The 18,464-nt window shown below is 31.6% G+C and overlaps 1 protein-coding gene across 1 annotated transcript in view; it reads right to left on the bottom strand.

Moving 5' to 3' along the window:
- LOC111631137 (DNA-binding protein SATB2-like) overlaps positions 1–11,926 on the bottom strand; it is a gene marked incomplete at its 3' end in the record, with an annotated part of 30,917 nt that extends 18,991 nt beyond the window's left edge. The window contains exons 1-2 of the mRNA XM_023375338.1: positions 11,466–11,926; positions 8,955–9,144 (exon numbers count right to left, since the gene is read on the bottom strand). Coding sequence (XP_023231106.1) covers positions 8,955–9,144; positions 11,466–11,555 — 280 coding nt within the window. The remainder of the gene's footprint in view (positions 1–8,954; positions 9,145–11,465) is intronic.
- Positions 11,927–18,464: the final 6,538 nt, after the last annotated feature.

The raw sequence follows: 18,464 nt of genomic DNA, 5'->3' as shown, positions 1-18,464 counted from the left end.
TTATAGGAAAAGTAAAAAATCAATTCGTTAAGCACGTTTTATCAAACGGCAACGATAGTTTCAAAAAATTCGATACTAAACAGCCTACCGATTCTTCAATTTAACTATGCAGAGTAGGCAAATATCCGTTCAAATCGGGTCATTTCAACTCGAAAAAAGAGAGAATTACAATACAGGTCCATCAGCATAAAAACTTGCGTAGCAAACTTACGTGTAAACAAAAAAGAAATACGAATTCTTCATTATTTCTGTTATAATATAAACTAAAATACTAAACAGTTAAATATTTTAGCCATTCGCCGACCTCTTTACAATGTCGAACTGACGAAGAGGAGGGGAGGAAATGTTAACTGCATATAGAAATTACCGTTTAACCGAATGTTAATCGTTGAGTCTTCCGTAAGACCGCAATTGGATAAGTAACCAGAATACCATAGCAAGACCGTCAAAGGTCACTATCCTATCAGATCACTGATATTTATCTTATTAGTCTAGATAAGTATACGTCTGTGTGTGTGTGCGTGTGTGTGTGTATAGGCTGTATATATAGACCAGTTTATCGTCTCGACTTTCTTTGCTTTTCGAAAATTAACATCTGCTTTAAAGCAGTTAGTGTGAAGTCAGATTTCTTTTTTTTTTACGTCAGAAAAATACTTTTAAAACCACGAACTAGGTTGAATGAAAACTGCTTCTATTCACGACTGAATTTAGGTTCATTCGGCGATTGTGATCCTAAACGAGATGTGAAGAGGCCTGAGGCGCCAAACCAATCCGCTAATATCATTGAAAGAAGCACTCTTCGATTAAACCATACTAAAAGCGATGGTCCGATGTAAGGATCACACTTTTAAAATGACCCTCTTCGACCTTCTAGCTACGTTCTAACAATTGTGTAGAGTGCGAAACTTTCTATCTCAATAAGTTTAACAATTTTCTGCTCTACAACTTCAACTCTTAAATAATAATAATAATAATAATAATTCGTAAAAGTATTTAGGAAGATTATGATTCATTGATTGTGAATTTAATAGTGGCGAAAGCATAACTATGTTAATGATTATGGCATTCTCTCTTGCAACAATAATCACTAAGCAATAGATAATTTCGACAATGATAGCCATAGATTTAGCATTAGACTGCTTATTGGGACGACGAGAGATTATTTTCCACCGTATCCACATTTGGGATCGTTATCACTTGTCTGGTATTTATTAATTAAACGTTAACAAGTATATACACATAAATAATACACTTATTTATCATACGATACAGAAGCTGATTATTGGATATAAAAACAAATTCAATCTAAGTGGAAAACTTAATTTAGACTAATTTCTTCCTATGGTGACATAGGGTAATCGATACTAAAAACAAGTGGATCGTTTGAAAGTTCAATCGACTCGCATTGATCACATAAAAGTTCGGAATCTACAAGAAATGAATTATTAAATTTGAAATCTAATTTTGTGAATATAAAAATGTGGCTTGAATACTGAAACGTTTTTAAGAACAAGTGAGAATTCTTAAAGAAACGAATTTACATCTATAAAGCGCAACATCGGTATAATCAAACGTTCTCCAGATGATGCTACAAGAATAAAGTTAATATAAAAAACACGAGTTTCTATAATATAATCATTATAAATTATATTTAAATTAATTATTACTAAAGAAATGGAATAATTAACGATTTTGAATTGCGGATAAATTCTAATATTATTGATAAAATCCAATATTTTAAACGTCATTAATGGAAACAGCAGGCCAAGAACTGGTGGAAATTCGACTCAATTGACACGATCATTGTTACAATTAATTTCGAAACTTGTAAATTCCATATTATTGATAATGTGAGAAGCAATATCAACACATTAGCGCAATGAATGGCATAATATCTAAATTTACAGTATGGATACGTAATGATACACTTAATCAAAGGACGTCTCGATAACATAGTTTTTAAGGTGTTTCTTCTATATTACAAAAACAGCTTTTTTTTTTAAAGAAAGAAAAAAAAAGCTAAATATTTTGATCAAGATGCATTATAAAGCAATTAAGTGTTTCTAAGTATAATTAATTAATTAATTAATTATACTTATAAGCACCTAATTGTTGAAGCGATTTAGAACGAGAAATTCATAATTTCTCGTTCTAAATTTCTTCTAAATATCGAAGATTTTTAACATAACTTTATAATTCCCATTCTATTTCTTTATTCTGACGAATCTTTTTACCTTTTAATTCACACATTACATTTATATGGAATTACAAAAAAGGGCTATATAAACATATTACAATAGATACATATATAAAATAAATTTTCGTAGACTACTATTTTATGATATAACAAAAGGTAAATAAATAAAAACGAGTTATGCAATTGGTTAAACAAACTGAATAGAAATTTGTTTCTAGTGTGAAACGAGTCTGCGAATTTTTTTTAATATCGACAGGAGCATTTAGAATAATAGAATTTTACCCCGTTTTTAATCTCCGAAATTCCGGTTAATAAAAGAATGGAGTCAAAGAGTTATATATAAAAAAAAAAACAAGAAATTCCTTTTCAACTTACCGGAGGAGATATCGCGAATTAAAAAAAAACAACTAATACAAATGAAAAAAAAAGCAACCAAATACCACTTCTGTTCTAATTCATACAAAAGAGACGGGGAATAAGAATTAAAACAATGTCCAGATGCTAAATTTAACATTAACTAAACACGTAAGCTTAATTAAAACGAAGTCAGTTAACCAGTTGATCTTTCCTGTTTATGTTCGGCTAATAAACAAGTCTTCTTACTCAAGACCGAAATTAGGTTCAAATCTGATCAAAGATATACTTTATTGTTCGTACAATTGAAAAAAAAATAAAATAAAATACTCCCTTTGTCAGCGGATTAAATTAAGTTTCGTACGAGTACCTTTTAAATCTCGAAATGCGTGTAAAGGTGTTTGGCGAACACACCTACTCCGTCAATTAAAGACGGGAGTCGAATAATGGACGAGTAGAAGTTAATTTTGTTTAAAGTCGAAAATTCTCTCTTCACATCTGTTAATTATCATATTTTACGGTAAAGAAAACGCTTTAATTCCCGAAAATATAAAATTCTAACATACATCCGTCGGAAGTTTTGTAGCATCAGCATAACTATTCCGTTTGTTATCTGCAGTTCATCTTCGACGACAACGCCAGACGGACTAGACGAAATACTCAATTTATAGTTCTTTAATTGTATGTCTATGAGGCTAAAGAGAAGCAAAGACTGTCACACGCCATCCTTAACAAGTTAAAAACTTACGTATAAAAATTGCTAACTGTTAAAGAGACGGACGGAAAATTCGCAAAATTTTTTTTTATTAATTCTCGCCGATTAATCTGGTAGAATATAAAAGAGTAATTTTTAATAAATATTTTACCGTCAACTCTTTAAAGTAATTTTTAAAATGAACGGAAAGATGCTACTACGATCGGCTTTTTAAAGAATTAATTGTGACAACCGAAATAATTGAGCAAGTCCAGATGGCTAAACTCATATTATACGCTGCTATGTGAGTCTATGTCCTTGTCAATCGACTTCGGAAATTCCATTAAAGATTTTCATAACCTATAAAAATAAGAATTAAGAGAGATATTTCTTTGTGATAAGTTTTTCTTCCGGATCGTAACTGTTGAGTATTAGTTTTTTTTTTCTTCTTCTTCTTTTTTTTTAATTGAATATTCCATAACTGACCTTGTCTACATACCAAAAAAATAAAAGTGTTCGCTATTCTAGTTAGGGCTGAGAAGTATTTACTAGGAAGATAGGAAAACGATAGAAAGATGCAAAAAATATGCAAAATGGATAGGAGGAATATGAAAAAAACTAGATAAAATATCATATAGTAAAACCAAGAAAGCTATAACACGAACGTAAGAGCAACGACTAGAATTTAAAAGCAATAACAAGAACGTGTAAGCACTACTGTAAGATCAATAGTAAGATTTTAAAAGTAGAAAAAAAAAATAGGCTAAAATCCGTATTTTAACTATTAGAAAGTCTAAAAATCTAAGAAAAGGAAACGTTTGGAGCAATTTAAGAATTCATAAAATATTTTTTTATTATTTGATTTACGATATATATATATATTAATACTACATAAATAGATTGCTCTTAAAGGAAATTGAAAGCACATAACATGAACGAACAGTAGATTAAACGAATTAATTGGTTTAAGATCGGTGCAAGGCAAGTGTCCATTAGTTTAATGATTGGAAACTCGGCCAGATCATAAAGGCAGCGGATGATGACATGTTTGTGCGGTCGGAAGGCATTCTTGTCCAACTCACTCACATCCTGTCCTCTTGCGAGGGGGCAATTTTGGCAAAAACTGACTTCGATCGGAACCGCGCTATTTATTCGCCATGGATCTAGGTCTTTACGATCCGTTAGGCCAAAGCGGAAATAACGGTCCATATCGGTAATCGGACGACAAAGGGGGACCGGGATGAAGATCCCCTCCGGTCGTCATGGCAACAGGTAATGCGTAATCCGTCAAGTGGATGGTTGGTCACTCGACGACTTTTTCTTTCTTTTTTTTTTATTTATTTCTTTTTTTCGTAGGTTTATCGAAGGTCTCGAATTTATCTGATCGGAAGTCTGGCATAAGCAAGTAGAAGGACAGGTATTAAATTTGACCTTGTAATCGCAATTCTTAATGCATGCGATCTGTTTTCAAGCCAAGTTTCGTTCTTTCTTTTTTTTATTATTATTATTGTGATTATTTTTAATGAAAATATTAACTTTCTATATATCGGACTGCGTATTTTGCAATTTTCTTCGAGGTCGTATCGTAGTGAAAGATGTTTGATCAATCAAAACAAACATTACGTCAGAGAAATGTTAATTCGGAGACGGAATCAATTCCGTAATCGTTCGCGACGACTATATAAACATTTATAAGGCGGTTTTGGATTTAAAAACTAAACTAGTACAATACATTATACGATGCATTACAAGCGGAGAGTGAAGAAGCATCGACGAAAAAAGTCAATTAAAGTTACTAATCCAGCGATTTTTCCAGATGTGATAGACGTTGGGTTGACGGTTGGAAGAGAGAAAGAAGACTCAATCCTCCTTTCTATCCGATAGAAGTGGGGAAAAACAAACTTCATTTTCCGGGATTTCCCATCCGCCTTGTCGTTCTGATAAGAGAGATCATGAAGTAGGAGTTAGGGAGTCTAATCCTGTAGCCAAGTGGACCTAATCCATGTCGTGTCACCTGTCAAAGGTGTCGTAACGGTGGGATTCACTAGCGGCTAGATAAACTGTGATAGAAAGTCTACCTTATCTTCTCGGCCGGGAACATACTGTATCCAATCAGAAACAAATACAGTCTCATTCTTGCGATATGACGCTCGATTCCAATCCCGAATGGCGACTTTCTTTTATATTTTATCTAGATTAATAAAGAGAAAATAAAATCACGGACATATTCTGTAATTCGTTTTTCCTTATACATAAAATCTAGATACGGTATGTTCCCTTCTTACGCTTGAAAAATCTGGAAAATTTTCAGTAATTAATTCTGCGTAAATCGGCCATTTTTGACGCCTAACAGAAGCGAGTTTTATTTATTAAATGTGTTTGCTCGTCATCAAAAAACTGGTCCGGGCATGACGCCAACTAGATTATTGCGACAATTCTTAACTAGAACCATTGGTCAATCGAAGGACATAATACTATGATAAATAATTAAAGAGTTTTTCGTAAGTATAACTTAACAGAATGATCGGTATTCCCGTTTCATCTATTTCTAAGCCACGTTTTTCACTCAATGTTGAGTAATTTAAAAATGCATATCTACTGACTACTTCCTTTATATACAATTTTCTGAAAAAATCCGTAATTTACCTGCACATAAATAAGTTTCTATTTGTTGCTTGTGGCTTATTAAAACAACTGGCAATTGAAAATAATAAGCACTGATTCAATTTAAGTTTCCATATTTACCAGAGTAAAAAAAAACCGCCGGTAAGATATATCTCGAATTATATAAATATTTAAAACCGTAAAGGTTTGTGTTAACCGTTAAAATATGTCGATATAAACCACATTTTTCGTGTTTCATATTTAAAAATAAAATGTATTTTAACGGCTTATCAATATACAAAAGCACAAAACAGTATTTAAAAAAAAACTCATGCTGTTAATGTACTGTACTGTGCTCAGTGGCAATGATGAGTTGTCACCGAGGGAAAAAAAACGATAAATTGAAGTTATAGTGAAATTCGATTTATCGAGTATTAGCTGTTTAAATAGCTTTTAAAGCTTAAGCCATCGGATTTGTTCAAATGGAGGAAACTTTTAGCGGGAGACAAAGTGCTCGGCTACGGCTCCATTTTAATTTTTACGACTTGTCGTCGCCAGAGAGATGGAAGATAAAGACTATTTCCTACTTATCAATCAGCATACGTTATTCCGAAATATTAAAATTGTTAGTATTGGGAGGCAATCGCACTACTTTCGGATATTTACCGTTAGCGGAGTGAAGCGTGGGAGCAGGACAATTAAAGAGAAACGAGCGAGTGAGAGAGAGATTTTTCGTTAGGGAAGTTTAGTGCATTTTAATAATTGCGTTAACGTATATCTGGTGGGGAATTAGCATTCGTTTTTTGAAGATAATTATCTGCGTGTATACGCGGATAAAGCTAAGCCGAGTCCGACTCGTCCCACGATGACAATCAGGCGGAATCCTTCAATTATTTCGAACGAATTCCGTGAAAATTCTGCAAAGCTAAAAAATAATGATATAAAATAAAGATTTGAGGCCGGATCGCATCATGCTAATTGGACACTGATAGCGAAGAATAGCTCAAAAATCCGATTCGCTTCGGCAGCAGCGATTTAAAAATGGATGATTCCGAAAGGCTGTTGTGTCGAAATCGTTGAATTAATCAGGCGTAGTCTGAGACGAATGCATCCGACCGATTAAACGGACGAACCTTCAGATTGGACGAATACTTCTTCCATATTCTCTCTCTCTCTCTCTCTCTCAACTATTTATCAATCGGCAATTAAATGTTCCGCCGGATAATAACGATGATAACAATAACAACACAGTTCAATTTCCAATCGTCGATGCTATTCTTCTTTTTTTAAAACTAAGTTAAACGATCGAAGATTAGAGAAAATTCTTAATTAAACTAGATATATAGTTAATTACCATTGCAATATTTACATTAATGCAACTCGCAGTTGCTCGCTTTTGTCACACAGGAACAGATGTGATCTATAAAACAACACTTTAAAAATAATTCGAACAGAAGTTTTTATATATATATATATACACGGTACTTACATTTAAAAAAATAAAACTAAAAAATGGTGTGTTCCTTCAAAAAATACATATATTCTTCTTCGGAAACGGCTTTTACTTAACGAAAACACTTACTTTCTCATAACAATTTAGCACATTTCTAGTAAACAAGTGTATTTGTAATAAATATTATACGTACGCTTATTTACAAAATATTATATTTCCTAATAGAAAAAGATTTAAGGCATTTTGTTACTATATTTTTCATAATAATATAAAATGTTTTCTATAAAACGAACAAATTCCATAAAACTTTCACACAGCTAAGCGTTTTTATAATGCATAACTGTATACGAAATCCCCTCTTTTTTTTTAGACGTAACTATTTAAAACTTAACCAAATTTTACGTTGTGATTTATGACTTATTTTTAACTAGTGTATATATATATTTATAACACAATTTTAAACTACGAGTCAAAATATTCTAATTAATGTCTAATCGATTATTTAGATAAATTTAGAAAACGGATACAATTAAAATATATATATATATTTTTTTGTTTTGCTTTTTATAAATACGATTTCCAGATTTTTGGAAGCGTTCTTTTGCTTTATTGCCGTTTGTGCCTATTAAAAATAGTCATTCAACCTATCTTGAGCTTCAACAATGCATCCATCTTTACATTAAACGATGTGAATGGATAGTTGCAGTTCCAAAGTATGCGCCGTTTCCGTTACGAGCAAAAACAATAGCAACTAACGACACCTTTATAAACAGTTCCAAATCAACTCGAAGAGATAAACAGCATCGTTCTCTTCAGAGAGATCTCTCGTTTCGTGACTACTAAATCAAAAAAAAAAAAAAAAAAAGTAATAAATGAAATTCGTCATAGATCTTTAAATAAAGATACTTTAAATTTAATAAACTTGGCCATCTTGTCCAAAACTGTGTTGCGAAATCTGGATTTTAAAAATATAATAAAGAAAAACATACATATACATATACCTAAAAATTGCATATTATTTAACAATCAATCAAGGGTATTTGTTGCACTTTTCCTTCAAATCTTAACTGATAATAATTTTGTTTTTTTTTATTATTATTATTATTTATTCTCGTTAATTTTATTTTAATATTTATTTATTTATCGCGGATAACAATTTAACATAAATTAGATTTTTAAAAGATTTTCTTGTCCTTTTTATAAAATTAATGCATGCCACATTAAAACGATCAAGTTAAAAAAAAAAAAAAAGGAGGTAATCTTTCGTTCTTAATCATTTTTATTAATCAACTTTTAGTTAAATTATTTTAAAAATTCGATATTTAATTTGCATTAATTCACTAATCCAATCAGATACTTTCAGACAAATCTTACTTTGATCCACTAGCACGGGCAAAAAATACTATAAATCACAAATTTATGCTCACTCGGTCTTAGTGTCACTTTTATCTGACATTAAGGTTTTCAATTAATCAATGTGACAAATTTATTTTCGGAGAAAAAAATAAAGCACAATAAAAATAAAACTCTCAAACGATTGACTGATGTCATACTTAATTCCCAACAAAGAATCGTTAAGATTAAGGACGGGGAGAGAAAAGAAAAATAGTAAAAACGATTATGAAAGACCGTCAATGATTGGATAATCCTACCTGTGGGAAGTTTTGTGGTTATACCACGGAAATCAGCAAGAGTTGCGAGACATGTTCCTGCAGCAGGACTTCTCAAACCCGTGGCTCGACTACCATTTTCTCCATTTCCCTCTTGTTTCTCTCTCCTTTCTGTTGTCAAGTCGTGTATACATGCCGAAGGAGGTAACGAAGCTTGACCCAAAAGAACACCCTAGAAATTCAATAAATTCATTCAGATTATACATTACGACAAATAAGTTAAATTTTTTGGGATGGGATAAAAACCTCTTTAATTATTCCAAAATGGAAAGTGTCTCCATCTATTGACCTTATGGGTTATTTCTAAATGGAAACATTTTCTGAAAAATCTAGCATAAACACTTTAAAAAAAAAAAAAAAAGTAATGTAAGTCCGAATTAAATCCTAAAACTTTGAATAAGACGTATTATAACTTGTGACTGTAATTATATTTATTTAAATAGTAGTAACTTATATAGAGAAATGTGATGTCTCCGGTATTACAAATTTTCTATTTTCTATTGCCTTTAAATCATTAAATTTATAATATATAATATTTTTTTCTCATCATAAAAATTGTATATATTGTGTAACGTTCCTACACGTATTTGAACAGAGTACTTATTTACAATTAATTTTGAGATCAATTGGAAAATGCTCGAGAGCAGATACTCTGGAAACTTCATAAATTACTTCGGATGGGAATAAATTTTCAGAACTCCAGGGCAAATTCAAACTACTTCAAACAATCGCTGTAATATCTATCTACATATATATATATATATAAAAATAGTATATTAAATATTTCTTTAATATTGCTATATACTCTCACACTAAGGAGTTCAATTGTATTCTCCGAACTTACTTAGCTTGCTGAGAATTTTTTTTTTCTTAAAATGGCAACAAAAACGAAGCTATTATTTCCATCTCATAATGGTCTTTTGATATATATAAATTGAGTCTTTAATTTTACAGTTAAATCGTTTTATTAATCACAGATTAACAACATACAAATTAATCCTAAGAGTACTATTTAACTTTCAAATGTATCCTTTTACCTTATGAAATATCATTAAAATATATTTTAAAACTAGAATTATCTTACATCAGTTAGTTAAGAGCAGAACTTGTATATAAAGGCCTAAAAAAAAAAAAAAAAGTATGTTATGAAATCAAGAACGTAAGAATGAAAACATAATAGGGAATTTGCTGAAGGAATTAATTAAGCAAATTTAAACTTCTAGATTTTCGTGTGGAACACACTTATATTTCGTGATATCAGATCAGCATTAAGTGACCATGAAACTACTTTTTTAGAATTAAATGTAAAGCGGAAAAGTTGACGTCCTTGCATGTAATTGTTGCATATATAATTAATAATTGGCAAAACATCGAGTTGTAACAATCAATCAGATCAATAAATTTAAAGATTTCAAAACGTTAAGAAGGAAAAGTGGAGGCCTGTTCTAGAATGTAACGCTTGAATTTAATCAGATTAAAAATATATAAAAAGTTTTTTTTAATCAAAACCCGGCTATGGAAACATAACAAAAAACAGACAACAGATGACGGATAAGGATATAGAAAAAGGTATATTTAGTTAGGGATTATTAATACGCCGGTAGAGATAGGAGAAACGAAAAGACAAAACTGCATGCTCACATCTAGCATACAAAACTAATCTTCGATAATCTCCGGATAATTTTATTAGCTAACTCATAACAAACGGTTAGAAGGGCGAAAAACGCGTTAATTACAGTCGGTGATTTAATTTTTCGACGTACGACACGTTAAAGAAGCGTGAAGAGGTTAAGAAAGGACAAAGTGTGCACGGAGAGAGATAAAATCGTTTCGATCCACGTTCGTACGGAAACACACGTGGACATTGGACAGGCGAAGCCGACGACCAACAGCAAGCGAAGGCAGTTGAGATGTTCGGCGAGCAGCGAATCGCCAGGTAGGTCCCTAAATGAAAAATTCTGCTTAATCGGCGGATTTATATCGATAAATAACGATTTTCCCATCCACCATCGACTTTTTCGAGCCCGGATCGAAGGGGGATTGATACGGCGGGGCCACTCGGCCAATTTGAATCGACATCCAACAGTCGGTAATCTCGATCCACGGCTTAACGTTAAGACGAACAACAACAAAGATTTCGGCGTTCGTCCACGACACATCTGATCCGTGCGAAGGCAGTAATCTAACGCCCAGGATATCGGGCACAATAAAGCGTGATGTCTGTTTCTCGGGCTGTTTATTTGCCAATCGAAGTCGGATATTTACAAGCTTAAAAACTCCGCCCAAATCGAGAGCAGAGAGAGAGACAGGCGAAGAGACACCCCTGCTGCGGTAACAACAACTTGACCTAGCTATTTTCGAGCCGGGCAACACAATATCAAGTCAGGCCTACAAGCAGCGATCTAAGCGTATCTACAAGACTAAAGACGTCTTACTAACTACATATCTACTCACTAGTTCTTGAGGGTTATTCAGGTTAGTCCTTGAACAAACCTGAGCTTCAGCTGCTTCTGTCAACGGTGTTTGGGTGTTCGCAGCCACCCAAGCTTCTGCGAACGTCTCCATCGCCGACTGAAAATCCATGCTGAGTCGGATGGTGATGTGATTGTATCGATGTTTACGTGGACCACGCGGAAACCATGTCCCACCCTGTCCCTCTTAGCAGTGACGAGTTCGAACCATGACGCCTTGTTGACTGTGCCGACCTCACCACACATAACGACACCTTGTACTATCGCGCAAGCGCAATGAGTGCGGGTGGGATAGACGCCCAGCCGTGACGTCACAGACAGGCCGGATAATATGCGGTGACGTAGTACACGTGCATTCGTTATAATTCGGACGTTTCGGCCCAAGATGGTCGTTGGAAGAAGACAAAGTCGCCCGTTATCCGGACCGAAGTGCGCGCGGATGAAGACGGCGCCGATCACCTCCCCTGTTGTGTTGGCGCGCCCTCTAATGGCAGGTGAGCGACAAACGAACCGGGGTGGTGTTAGCCACCACTCTCTCTTTTAATGATAAATGTTATGGCAGGCAGACGTCATTCACTACGGCATTCGCGTTTTTAAAAGCAACATCGGGATGCACACTCCCGTCGACACTATACTTTTTTCTCTTCCTTTTACTTTCGTTCTTATTCTTTTTAAACCAAATTACCGTTAGCTCAATATATTCGGTCTGCGGAATGTTCCGATCCATAACGATAAACAAGTGGAATTAGCGGTTTTTCCCACGGCCGATTAAGCCTTTGTGGCGCAAACCCCAACGAATGGGAATTAAAGAATTTCCTTCGACGACGACTTTTCCCATCTTTCGATTAATTCGCCTACACGCTAGGTATTCGGAATATCGGATTGCTCCGACTATATGATATAAAATGGAAATCTGATCTGAGAATCTGCTGCCGGCTTAGAAAACGTTATGGATGTTGCAGCTTATCTTACAGTATCAATTAACATTCCTGTAAATGTTTATATTAAATGTCCGTACCGTAAATAATTATACCTCCATCGCACCTTAACGGCTTTTTTTCTTTCTCCCTCCTTTATTTCGCGCTCGAAACGGGACCGGATTTTGCTTTAGATTAAACGGATTAGGATACGACCCGACGTTATTAGATTGGGGAATTTTGCCGGAAGTGGAGATTTTCCGCTCGAATAATTCATTTCGAGTGTAGAGAGAAGTGTTTTTGATACATAAACAAAAACTCACAGTTTTGTCTGATGTCTTGTAGGCATGAGCGATGATCTCCATCGCCCCTTGGTTCCTGCAGGTACCGTTAATTAAAACAAAAATCGCATTTCAACCCGAAACAACTTATCAAGCGATTTTTCTTTTCGAGGCCTGAACGCTTCTGCTTTGTCCAATTAACAACTTTTATGTTTCGTTTCCTCGTTTTTGTCTGCTTTCGAATCGAATACATCGCTGGCAAAAACGTGCCATTGTAAAATAAAACTGCATCGTTTTATATTCTGCTTTATTATCTTAACGTGTAGATCGTTGAATTACTGTCTTAACATTAGAAAATAAACAATAATTTGTCACTTATCACAAATAAGTCTGTACAGTTCGTTAGTTTTACTTTCTGGTATCTACCTATTGACCTTGATTAATGATAACACCGCGACAATATTCATACGTTATTATTGACTTTTTCGCAACTGATTTATCGTTTTTTTTTTCTTATTATTATTAAAAAAAATTATTTCGCTATTTATATAATTATTTTACATTAAAAAATCATAATTTACTTATTTATTTTTTCTTTTTATTGTTCTCTTTTAGAATTATTTTCCTCTTTTCGTAGTAATTCACTTGTTTATTTTCAATATCTGATTAGGTATATAAGCCCTAAACATTTGAAAATTAGATTTTATACGTAAAAAAATCGAAGTAAATTTATAAAATATAGGCTAATCTATAAGTATGTACAGTACTATATAAATTATTCTTTTAAAATTTTCATTCGGTAAAATATCTATTTTTTTTATGATGTATTTACCATTTTGAATTTTTGAAATAGGTTAATTTGAAAAAAAAAAAGATCTATTGGAAAATATATTGTCACCGGCATGATTATTCAATAAATAATTCAAACCGTATCCTAGATATAATAACGGATGTTATAAAAGTTATTCCGATATTTCTTATTTGTTTAAAAACCAATACAAACTTGTTGATGGTGTATTTTGTTTAGTTACTTCATAAACAAACATAATATTTCTAGTATTTGGCGATGGGAAGTTATAAATAAATGAAAATATTTCTTTCGGCTGGCAAAATGAATTGATTCAAACGTGATTTTACGACAAAATCCAGCTAAAACCTATTTTTTTTTTTTTTTTTCGAAGGATGACGATTTTCATTTCCGATAAGCTTTGCAAAGAATGCGTCATTTGGACATTCTGACGACGCTCAGGCTAATTGAAAGGCTGCTGTCAGAAAGTGGATGCAAATAAGCGATTTGTCAATCATAAAAAAAGAAAAAAAAAAAAAGAAAGCAAGCGTTTCCTCTTGGAAGTTTCTTTCGCCATCATAACAATCAATACAGCAATACTTTACCAATATTCACTTCATTTAACAACATTTCTTCTAAAAACAACCCTGTGTGCCTGAAGCGCGCATAAAATCCCGATTGGAACTCTATGTAAAAAATTTTTTTACATTATTCATCGAATATCATTATTTAAATGCGCTTAATTGAAAGCAATTCCGTCGGTAAAAATTTTCTACGTTATATTGGATAACGATTGTAATAATTTATCTATATTCTAGTCCGTATTCGTAAAATGGACGAACTCAATGGAGGATAGAAACACGAAAGAAGCCCTCCGAGCTGAAAGAAAGGACTTTTCTCTAAAATCCCTGGATTATCGACATTTTGTCCACGGGCACGGCGGTATGTATGGACCTTATCATTACAAGAATAGATCTATATCGCCAGTCCAATAAAACCGCATTGGGATGTAACTTTAAAACGAACACCCGAAGAACGTTAATACAAATTACCATTGAATGCATACGTTAATTGTAAATTAAAAATCCCGAACGAAAAATTGATTCCATTATTATTATTTTCTTTTTTTCTATGAAAATATTTAACAACAGATTCGCTCGAATTAGATTAATAATTTATGTTTATTTTGTGTTTATCCGTTTAAAATCGGCCAATTTAAAATTACTATCTGACGAAGAGTTTCAAAAAAAAAAAACAAAACAAATTTATAGATATATTTACAAAAATATTTATTAATTATGTATAATAGGAAAAAGAAAAAGAAACCCGTAGACCGTAACTACCTTTTTATGAGAGTTTTCTGATGGCTTAACCACTAAGGCTTATTTTAAGATTTTAAAAATAATACAAGGTATTGAAATAGTTAAATTATAAAGCAATTTTTTTTGTGTACTAAAATCAATTTATAAAATTATTTCAGTTGGAATGAGAAAAAGAAGAAGAAAGAGGGAAAAAATGACTGAAAATTTTCTCGTAAAAGTAGATTATTTTACGAGAAGACAATTTCGTAAAAATAGACTTTTCTAATTTTCTAATAATTGCAAAACCACAATTGTAGTAATTAAACAAATTGAAAAGATCAATTAGATTGTGTAAACTTTTCGAAACGGTGATTTGTTTATTAATCAATAAATCGAATCTAACTGATCGAATCAATTAATAAATGATAAAAATTTTACCATAGTTTAATTTCTCCTTCAATATCGAGATTGATAAAGAACATAAATTTGCCAATCCACATAGTTTATAATGATAACTTCATTAATAAGAAACTAAATCTTATTTCTTTTTTTGCTAGAATAAACCCGAATCATTATCTGGAAAAACTGAAGTGGGTAACTTTTTCCTATAACAATTTACATTTTTAACTTTTATAATTTAAAATATAAATAAATTAATTTTAATAAATCATTATACTCACGATTTCTGCCGTCCTTTAAGTTTAATAATATCGTTTCATAGTGTTAATATATTAAATTAAATGCATTTCTTATGCCGAATTACTTTTATATCATCACTGCTGTATTTCTTTATTCAGAATGTATAAAACCGGAAATATATTTTAAACCAATCGTAAAGAAATACGAGTTTCTAACTTCTTCCTTGTCACCTTTTTTCATATTTGTTGGCGCTCTCTCGCAACTAGGCCTACTTATTAATATATTTATCTTATGGTTTGATATTAATCGCTGACTTAAGTTTATTATAATCCATTCATTTTAACCGATAATTACGTAGGCCAATACCGAAACGTTGTTTAAAACGAAAATAAATAATAATAGCGATACCTTCTCAGAACTTACAGTATATGTAAAATTTAAGAAAATCTGAGAATTTTCTTATCAAATTAATGCTATTTATCCCATTGTGATCAGTATACAGGTATATAAATCTCATATAATTTATAAGTTTAATTATAATATAAAAGAATAATTCTTAGACTTGGAAAACAGGTTATTGGATTTTTTTTTTCTTCTTCTTCTTCTTCTTACTGGGAAAGTATATCCATTAAGTAAAAATTAATAAGTTTATTCCTTATAATATTAACGATAGTTTTATATTTGAATTATATATTCATATAATTTTTTTTTTTCTGTTTATAATGAGAGCCGACGAATTAAACAATATATCATAGGCCTATTAATTTTAGCTTCGAGAGCATTCATCATAAGAGGTAAAAACGCATTTGTGAAGCGCGTAAGCTAAATTATAAAAGCGAAATGCGGTGGTTGCCAGGTATTGTAGGTTACAATCTCGTGGCCCAGAGGAAAGCATCCCGTAAATAGACCCACATAAATCTTGAAAGGAGCGCTTGTCCCCCTCGGACAGTACTTCTCTCCCAATCCAGAAATCGTCATAAACCGCCGAATTGACCTATTCTCGCCGTTTTTCGATATTTCTTCCCTACACGTCGCTTAATTCGCTCGATGTCGTATAGAATAATAATCGCCCATTTGTTACTTTTAATGACCAGGCTATTGTTTCGAGTCGTTACTATGACTTAATTCGCTGTTAATAATAAATATTTTAAGAAAATAACAGTATTGTTTTCTTAAAACATTCTTAAACAGTTTTTGAATTGTCTTTTCTAAGAATTTTCTTAAATTTTTTTCCTGGCAATTTTTTATCAAACAATACAGTATATTAAACATATTTAGAATCAAAGAAATAAATTACAACTGTAAAAGAAGTGCATCAGAATATGTTTGCAAAATTCATTTCAAACACTAAAAGCATAAGCAAAATATTTTCATTTCAAGAAAATAAATTTCAATTAAATTAATTTTTAACTTAGTCTCTCTTTCTGAACACATTCATACAAATGAAATTAAAATGATAATACAACATTGAAAATGTTGTATTACATTGTTACTTTAACTTAATTTTTGTAAAAGCAATATACAAATAAAAACTTTAATTCATTCATGCAATAATCTCTAGTTTTTGTCATTACAAAATACATTACATTAAAGCATTACAAAAACCTGCCTTTGACTGATCAGCAAACCAGCAAATACTTTCATATTTTGGTCATTAACATAATAATAATCTATTTTGATTCCTATTCCAATTTTAAATAAGAAATGTTAGATTCATAATGAGTTAGATCCAGGGGTGTAACTCTTGACATTGGTCGATCACCATAAGAAGTCTGGGGTTAATGAACATAATTTGAACATTAATCAGTAGTATAAATAATTTGTGTTAATTATGATTAACAATTTATTTTTATTTTATATATGGCGTTGCTATTTAGTTAACATTTTATTAAGTACTATTTTATTAATCTTAGTTTGTTTACAAATAAAATCATTTTAAATATAATAAAGTTTAAAAATGAAACTTCAACACACTCATCTAAAGAGCTTCTTGAAATGTTATTTCTCTGTGAGAGAAATTAACAGAATTGCAAATCAAGATTTTCCCAAAAATATTGTAGATGTAATAAACATACTATTATAATTTTTTAATGATAGTAGTATTCTTTTTAAGTATAAAACAAGACTTTTGTATCTAAAAAACTGTTCTTATAGTACTTTTATATAGTCATAATATTTAAATAATACTTACAATAATTTTATGATCTGGACTCAATAACCTTCTCCACAAATTCTGAATATCTGCTTCCTTTTTACTATCCAAAATTAAAGCTAATTTAAAAAATGTTATTATTATTTTGATGTAATGCATAAATTGATTTTAATATATTTTTATTTAANAGTGTTTTGAGGAAAAGTGTAAATTCTCTCGTATCAATTACCGACTTAATAAAATAATTAATGTCATATTAATCTTTTATTTAGTTAAATTCATCGAAAGTTTTCTTATTAGGCTTCTTGTATAACGCTTGTTTAAACTCACCCGACGTCAAGGACGTGCTTAAAGATTCGCATTCTTTTAAATTAAAAACATTTATCCGGGAATTTATTCGATTGATTTATAATTTTTGAAATCGTAAAGTTTGATTTGAATTAAATACAACTTAAAAAGAACTATTTTGAATTATCTGAAAGAAGATAATTCGCGAATAAACACTCGACACTATACGGCAATAACACGTAGCCTATAAGAATGTCTGATATAGTAAACGGAAATGCTCAGTTGGCCGCATAAATAAATAAATATGGCTGTGGATATGATGCGATTTTCTGGAAAAACAAATTTAAATATCGGAAGTTTCGCGTACGTATTTTGCTACTGAGATATATTTCTCGCCCGTTTAAGTATATTTTTTCTTGTGAGAAGTTAGGAATATTATAACTAAAAAATATTATATAATAGTTTCGAAGCGAGATATATTTTTATGGAAGAAACGTTAAAATAAAAAGAAAGAACTTGTTAAATAATTTTTATTCTCTTTCTTTTGCGTAAAGAATTAATCGGGAAAGAGAAGGATTTATAAGAAAAGTTATGTAGAAATTTTGTCGTTTACAAAGGTACTACACTTTGTAGAAGGGTAGTTAAAACTTCTCTGG

Source organism: Centruroides sculpturatus, unplaced genomic scaffold, assembly GCF_000671375.1.
Source record: "Centruroides sculpturatus isolate CEXI.00-Female unplaced genomic scaffold, Cexi_2.0 scaffold632, whole genome shotgun sequence".
In the NCBI taxonomy this organism is placed as follows: Eukaryota; Metazoa; Arthropoda; class Arachnida; order Scorpiones; family Buthidae; genus Centruroides; species Centruroides sculpturatus.
The sequence above is the reverse complement of the archived record's forward strand: the minus strand, read 5'-3'. Positions and strand labels throughout refer to the sequence as shown.